Source organism: Alosa sapidissima, chromosome 3 (genome assembly GCF_018492685.1).
Source record: "Alosa sapidissima isolate fAloSap1 chromosome 3, fAloSap1.pri, whole genome shotgun sequence".
In the NCBI taxonomy this organism is placed as follows: Eukaryota; Metazoa; Chordata; class Actinopteri; order Clupeiformes; family Clupeidae; genus Alosa; species Alosa sapidissima.
The window spans coordinates 24,727,260-24,734,851 of record NC_055959.1 but is presented as its reverse complement, the minus strand read 5'-3'; the positions used below and the strand labels follow the sequence as shown (position 1 = coordinate 24,734,851).

Below are 7,592 nucleotides of genomic sequence, written 5' to 3'. Positions count from 1 at the left end.
TACGCAGGGATGGATTACTGCACGGGCCTACCGGGCCCAGGCCCAGGGGCCCAAGGGGTCAGGGGGCCCTTAAGCCCAAGCCTTTGCATTAAATAATTGCCTCAATATCAACACATCAGGATGTAGGCTATGAATCTGATTGAATTTAGTATTGGCCATCCCCAAAATGCACCAGAATACAGGAAATCACATCAAACAAATTAAAACATTTCTGAGGGAGGACCCCCAAACCCCCCTTCCACATGTGACAATTAGTGGGGGGCCCTTAATACATCTGGGCCCAGGGGCCCGAAAGTTCATAATCCGTCCATGCTTGTACGTGCACCACCCATGCAGAAGATCTGTGAGGTGAATGATGAACATAAGCAAATCTTCCAGGCATGGAACACAGAGACAAAATGGCAAAATTAAATTTATAGAAAGACAATGAAACATGTCGCATATTGCATGGAATGATCTAATAAATAGGATACGGTTCCTGAAAGAAATGTAATCAAATATAAGTAATACAATCAGTTATGCTCCACCATATTACTTACACTCCACCATATAACTTTCAGAGATGGTAACCAAAGGCTCTTACAGTGGTCTGCTCTGATTCACTAATGAGGAGGGAGGTGTTCTGAGGTCCCCATAGGTTTGACAGAGATGCTATGCACGCTCTCTGTCACATCACAAAGCTAGATTTGAACTGGGCAAACACTGGACAGGAGACAGATTTCACAGCATCAAGTGGTGAGTCCTTTGCTTTTTTTGCAGATGTGCATAAAAAATGTGTTACATGTCATATAGCCATGTCCAGATATGATACTATGAAGATATGTACATTTTTTATTCTTTCAAACTCACAGTGATACAAAGGCTGCATGGCTGAATAGCATATTTTGCAATACAACATAATTGTTTATCATGTTCATATATGTGCAACATGTCAAATCAGTGTATGTGTGTGTGTGTGTTTGCGTGCGTACGTGCGTGTGTGTGTGTGTGTGTCTGCGTTTGTCTGTGTGTGTGTCTGTATGTGTGTGTGTGTCTGTTTCATATTTGTTCACAAATAGTGCAGTTTAAGGTTAAAATGGCTTTTACTGGTGTATTGAAAGAGGATGACATCAGAAATGCAATTGACGCTTGTCAAGGTGAGTATTTAGCTCTATATGCATCCATAGACACACACACACACACACACACACACACACACACACACAACTCCACTCTAACCGCACACATAAACACACAAACACACAACTCACATACACAAATTTTGCACTCCAGGGTCCACCATGGGGGAAGGGTGGCACCAGGTAACTAAGCAGCCAGGGGGCTAGGGAGTGGTAACCACGCAGATGGTTCTGTGTTTATACTGCAGGAGTTTAAATCACGCCAGACATTCCACTCCATATACTCCACTCACAATCAATTATTTACATATAAGAATTAGTCTGATTGGATAGACTGACAAACCACACTGTTTAAAAATGTGTGAGATCAGGAGAAGGATTTTTATAATTGTATCACTGAAAAACAAGATTGTTATAAAGAAGATTATTTTTGCAGATGATGTACAGTATTGAGCACACACCCCACCATTCAAACCCACTTACCATTAACTCTCCATCTGTGCCCCTGTTTAACTCCTTATGACATCTCTTCTTCAATCAAAGGACCAGATACATTTGATTTTAAGAGCTTCTTCAAGGTTGCTGGGCTTAGTGGCAGACCACAACCAGAGAGAGAAAAGGTGTTCAAAGTTGTAGACCAAGACCAGAGTGGATTCATAGAAGAGGAAGAACTCAAGTAAGACATCATCTGACTTGATGAAAGGAGTAGTTTAGGACTGCATTATTTAGCTTTGAGACCACAATGAACAGTACATCAAGTCCAAAAGCTTCCTCTGTATACCCTAACGATTGTTTCCCTGTGGATTCTACAGGTTCTTTCTGCAGAATTTCCTCTCGGGAGCACGGGAGCTCACTGAGGCTGAGACCAAAGCGTTCCTGCTTGCAGCAGACTGTGATGGAGATGGCAAGATCGGCATGGAAGGTTTGATCAGATATAAGATTTAGAAGTATGCAGGTGATATTATCATGTATGGTATTACATGTTCGATGTTCAATAGACTGTGATTGTGATTTCATGTAAGGACAGGTTGGGTGTCATGGCAGGTATAGCCAGAAATATACAGGTGTTTTGCAGCAGCTTTGAGTTCTGAAAAACGTTAGTGCACATGGCTAAATGTAAATGTTTTCTGATTTGACTGATTTGGATAATATATCTAATTTCATATCACTACCAAATGTGAAAATTAAGTTATAGAAAATTGAGCAATGAATATATCAACTAGCAGGTCTTGATCTCTGTGTCCTCGCCTCTCATTGCTGTTGATCTCCCATTGCCTCGCCTCTCAGTGCTGCATTGTTTCCACCTCACAGAGTTCTGTTCCCTGATGAACTGAAGACCTGGCTGTCATGAGGGAAGATGGTGAATTACCTGTCTTGAGTTACTCTGTTGATGGAGATATTGTCAGTGACTGCCATAAAGGTGTAAAGGTTCAAAGAAGAAAGAGTTGAACCAAACAACTTCATTAAGGCCTGTGGAATAATTAAATTCAAGTCCACCTTAAAAAAAGTGTTTAGTTGTTTTGTTAGTGTAATGTGTATGAAGAGTATACTGCACTAGTAGCCTACACAAACAACACCCAAAAAATCAATAAAGAAATGTGTGTTACAGTTCTACACTGATACAAGCCATATAAATACCTGTCTCACTGCATCTGCATAGTTATTGGTATGAAAGCTGCTTGGCTGTTTACACCCAAGCCTTGACCACTTCCTGGAAACTATAGGCCTAACCCTTTGGAGACAAACATTATTTGCATTCCAAATTACCAGCTGGGTAAGATTTGACCCTGCAGAGAATAGCCAAACATCTGATTTGATACAATTTTCAAATTTAATTCCTGTCATTGTTGGCACCTAATAGAATGATAAGTAAGGACTACAATACACACCACAATGACCTTTATGTTATGTTCTTAGTTGTATACATTTTGAGGAAATAGCAAACATCTCCACAGAAAAGGTATATTCACTTAAACAATGAATCAATACATTTTTAATCAACTAAAGTTTAACTCTCTTGGTTGTGTCAAATATCTGTCAGATACATACAGGGCATACAGTATACAGTATCTGTCAGGGCATACAGAGCAATGCTTAATAAATTAAGGGGAAAGGTGTGCATTCACTGTAAGTCCTTATAGGAGACCGGCATGTGATCAAAAGGTAAACCAAACAGCAACACTTCCAGATAGCACAAACACATTATTTTCAAATTTGTCATGCAGATCATGAAGTCTTTCAGTTTCTGCAGACTCTCAATCAGTAGTTTTCACCAGTTATGTTATACGAAACCTTTAGCTATATGCTGCCTCAATGTGTCCATAAATCTGACTTGAGACACTGTAACAGGAGATCTCACTCTCTCTTCACATCAGTCAAAGTGCAGAATGATCTTGCGAGCCAGCAGATGATGAAATCACACATTTGTTTATGTCACTCAAGGATGTACATCTTTGTATGAACTTTACAACCCGACTAACTGATGCTTCCTTATGGGGAAAATAATCATGGCACCTTTGATTCCATATGCTGGTTTTTCTTTATCAGTATAGGCTACAGATTACAGCTGTAAGAAAGAACTGGTTCAGTGTTAAATGGGTTTTATTCTATTTGTCTGCCATGGTTCAGAAGTAGTTGAGGGTGTAATTTTTGAATAAAAATAACATTAACACTAAAGTTAATAACATAAATACATATTTATCTTCTATCAAAGCTGATTGCTAAATCTAAACCCATGAGGGAATTCATTTATCCATATAATATCATGAGTTATATCCAACTATATGAAACTTAACTGAATAATCACTCAAATGCCGATTGAGTAGACTACAGAGACGACCCCATAGGCCAATGACAGAATGCGGACTCAGTCAAAGTCCTATAAACTGACTAGGTGATAGACACACATGGCATGTATCATCATTTCAGGCTTGTAGGTTAATCATAGAGACAGCATAGAGTATATCCATGCGCACCCTCCCTGGGCTATACATGGGTACTGATGGTAATTTTCCTAGTACCACAGTTATCTGGAAACTCAGTCAGGATGGTCAATTAGGAAACAGGCTTTTATTCTTTCAGTGATGTGCATCAAGGGAGAGAGACAAGCTTCACCCAAAAGATCCACCCGTATCTCTAAAACAGGGGAATATCCTTGACTTAAATATGTTACAAGCAAAATGGGGGTGGGGACGTGGCCTCTTGTTATAACTCTGTTTGAAGATGTATACTGTAGGTGGAATGGCTGACCCTCCTACACTCTATGTTGGAAAAAGTTGGAAATACCATCAGGTCTGGTCACCTTTTATTGTTCTTTAATTAAAACTCCCCCTTGTCTACAAAAGCTGATGTTTCACACCTCACTTTGCTTCCTGGCTCCAGGTGGTCTGAGTGCTAGAGCCAGGAACAATAAGAAATACCCACAGGTATTATTCTGATTCACAACCCTTTCAGTACTGAGCAAACAATTACATGTGAAATGGACTGGTGAGTGCTTCAGCAGGTGTAAGTACTGCAAACGACCTCATTTGACAGTAGATTAGACATCAGAAGTATGAACAAATGGCATCCATGCATCACACATTTTGACGTGAAATTTGACACCATATTTAGAAATCATGAGGTAGCACCTGTTTAATGCTGACATGCCTTTCTGGAAACCAAACCTTCTGCCTTGGTGACAGAAACATAATCTTCTGATACATATGTGGAAATCTCTATCTATAAATATATTTGAAGTGTATTTCTTGTTTTATTACTTGAATTGGAAATACAATTCTGTTTTTGAAGAATATGCTTGAATAAACATACTATAATAAATAAACTATACAGCTGCAAATAGATATCTCAAGTGTCTACACATGTCACACACATGGTTTCAGAGCATCACTTGTTTGTAAAGATAAAAATAGACCAACTTGACTACTGGACGCATTTTTTGAAACTATTGCACACCAGTGCGTCTCTCGGATATCAGTTACCCGGGCCTCAAAGGCCTGTAAATGGAACGGGATGGGGGTATATAAACAAGAACTCTAGAGACACCCAGCACACCTCGACTTACTCCTTTGGTTTTCACTCGCCTCGGAAAGCAGCAAGGTGAGTGAGATGCGTTTGGCCATGCCCATGTGGCGGGAGGATGCGCCTCAGCCAATTAATGGAATATTTCGATGGTTTGACCTACCGGCATCATGCTGACCCTCTAAGTGGATTTCTGTCTTTGGTTCGTCGAAATAGGCCACATGCAGTGATGCGCAACTGAGCATCGTTGCCATAAAACGTTTTCAACGAGGATTTGGTTGTTTCTAATGACGACTTTCTTATAGAATTGTATGATTTGGTCAGTCTTGATCGAGATTTGTTAAGCGCTCCTGGTTTCTTATTGTCTGTATACTGGCCGCTTGTTTGATTGTTTTGGATGTCATTTTATGGTAGGCCAACATTGGGGCTACATATATATATATACAAGTTAAGTAGCTATTTGATATTATTTCGGATACTTTTAACAATTGTTAGATTGTTACTTCGCGTCATTATTAAGCTGTCTACAGATTATAACACATCATCCTGCAAGGGGATTCAATCGGATGTCGTTTATTGTAGCTCATCTGGCAGAGTAGAGTATAACATCATGGGTTGAGCGCCAAGACATGCTCACGTGAAACATCTCCCACCTCACATATTAGTGACTTTGGGTAAAGTGTCTGCTAATGGGCTAGATGATATATCCCTGAGTTATATGAATATCCTCGGCATATTGACCAACTTGCTTGGCTCTCCCACTTCTGAACTGTGTGTAATGTATGAAAGGGATAACATTGATAATTTAACCTCAAGTCTTTACTGAACTACAGTAAGATTCATGGGAGCTCTCACTCCCAGACCCATATCTGAACTCTGACATTGACAAATAGCAAAACTACATTGCCCACACAACAATGTCTTCCATGTTTTCTTATGTGTTGTTTTCATTTGACCAGATCAACAAAAATGGCCTTTGCCGGACTTCTCGCTGACGGTGACATTGCTGCTGCACTTGATGCATGCGCTGGTAAGTCAACTGACCACTTTTTGTGCTTCTTGTAATGACCAAATAATATTCCAGTTTTCAAACCACTCTTTGTGCTTCATGTAATGCAATAACAACATACTATGCCAGTTTTTTCTCTGCTGTTGTGTAGAGAATGTATTACATTAAACTCATGAAAACATTTGAGATGTCTGCTCAACTTGTGTATCTGAGTACTGGTCAGACATGTATAGGTGCGAAAATATCGACAACTGTCCTGCTCATACCGTCACACAGCTGCTGACTCCTTCAACCACAAGAGCTTCTTCGCCAAGGTTGGTCTGAGCGGAAAGTCCGCCGATGATGTGAAGAAGGCCTTCTACATCATTGACCAGGACAAGAGTGGCTTCATTGAGGAAGAAGAGCTCAAGTAAAAATTATGAGACTCCTACCTTTATCCAGATGGTGTGAGTAAACCATCAATGATATTCACTCAGAAACCCATGAAATGCTCTCTTTCTCTCTCCCAGGCTGTTCCTGCAGAACTTCAAGGCTGGTGCCAGAGCCCTCACCGATAAAGAGACAAAGACCTTCCTTGCTGCTGGTGATAGTGATGGCGATGGCATGATCGGAGTTGATGGTATAACTTTTCAACATCTAAAAAAGATCTTAGATCTTTACTGTTCTGGTTACATAATTAGATTAATAAATCTATGCCATTGGACCACCACAAATAGGATGTGTATGATATACATGTAATGATATATTGCCATTTTAAGTACAATGGTTTACAATATTCCACTATATTTTAAGCAGAGTTTTTACATTGTTAAAAGATATGTGATTTTAACCTCCAGCAGCCTAACTGTTGTTTTTCTTTTTTCTGTTTCCCCTTACAGAGTTTGCTGTTATGGTAAAGGCTTAAATACCAACTGACCAAGATCCGCTTCTTTTGGAACAAGCACTCCTTGCAAGCAACCATTTTTCCAACATTTGCATATTTTTTATACCTTATTTATGAGTTGCATTTGGACAGTTCAGCAATATTGAGCAAGATTGTTCTAATGAATTGCTGGTAGTTCTTCAGTTGTACAGTATTTTATGTTCTCAACAAGGGTTTGTGCAATTGTAATATCTATTTTGCACTCCAGGGGAAGAGTGAAAACCCAGGAATAAATGACAGTTTTGGTGTACATGACTTGTGATGATAGCTTTATTTATCTCTGTGTATCTTCATTTCTGTGTTGGGTGTTTGAAATGATCATGTCAACCTTACAACTAGTAATCCCGTTACTCTAACCCACTGGCAAGAGAAGACTTGAGGTGTAGATGCTCTATCTGGCACGCAGGCAAGGCAGAGGATGGCTCATGGCTTAGTGAAGGACCACTGAAGCAAATTTGCAAAGGATATCTTTGTCATCCACCTAAGGGTTGCATTTGGTCAGGGGATATTTCCACATTAAAGT

The 7,592-nt window shown here is 39.8% G+C and overlaps 2 protein-coding genes across 3 annotated transcripts; both read left to right on the top strand.

Annotated features, from left to right (window-relative positions):
- Positions 1–568: 568 nt before the first annotated feature.
- LOC121705094 (parvalbumin beta-like) lies at positions 569–2,609 on the top strand. Of its 2 annotated transcripts, none has more exons than XM_042085857.1 (5): positions 569–735; positions 1,064–1,136; positions 1,662–1,794; positions 1,931–2,040; positions 2,430–2,609. In XM_042085857.1, the coding sequence occupies exons 2-5, from the start codon at positions 1,076–1,078 to the stop codon at positions 2,450–2,452; spliced, it is 327 nt and encodes a 108-aa protein (XP_041941791.1). In that variant the 5' UTR covers positions 569–735; positions 1,064–1,075; the 3' UTR covers positions 2,453–2,609. The 2 variants fall into 2 exon arrangements, with proteins under 2 accessions (XP_041941791.1, XP_041941790.1); XM_042085856.1 differs by having other exon boundaries at positions 1,059–1,136.
- A 2,508-nt stretch (positions 2,610–5,117) lies between these two features.
- Positions 5,118–7,319, top strand: LOC121705097 (parvalbumin beta 2-like). Its single transcript, XM_042085859.1, has 5 exons — positions 5,118–5,216; positions 6,098–6,168; positions 6,424–6,556; positions 6,657–6,766; positions 7,026–7,319. The coding sequence occupies exons 2-5, from the start codon at positions 6,108–6,110 to the stop codon at positions 7,049–7,051; spliced, it is 330 nt and encodes a 109-aa protein (XP_041941793.1). The 5' UTR covers positions 5,118–5,216; positions 6,098–6,107; the 3' UTR covers positions 7,052–7,319.
- The last annotated feature ends 273 nt before the right edge of the window (positions 7,320–7,592 follow it).

Bases quoted from the DNA above. Each gene is read 5' to 3' on its own strand.
- LOC121705094 (XM_042085856.1), top strand. From the start codon at position 654: ATGCACGCTCTCTGTCACATCACAAAGCTAGATTTGAACTGGGCAAAC. The intron at 1,137-1,661 runs GTGAGTATTTAG...CTTCAATCAAAG, and splicing joins TGCAATTGACGCTTGTCAAG to GACCAGATACATTTGATTTT. The intron at 1,795-1,930 runs GTAAGACATCAT...TGGATTCTACAG, and splicing joins ATAGAAGAGGAAGAACTCAA to GTTCTTTCTGCAGAATTTCC.
- LOC121705097 (XM_042085859.1), top strand. From the start codon at position 6,108: ATGGCCTTTGCCGGACTTCTCGCTGACGGTGACATTGCTGCTGCACTT. The intron at 6,557-6,656 runs GTAAAAATTATG...TCTCTCTCCCAG, and splicing joins ATTGAGGAAGAAGAGCTCAA to GCTGTTCCTGCAGAACTTCA. The intron at 6,767-7,025 runs GTATAACTTTTC...TTCCCCTTACAG, and splicing joins TGGCATGATCGGAGTTGATG to AGTTTGCTGTTATGGTAAAG.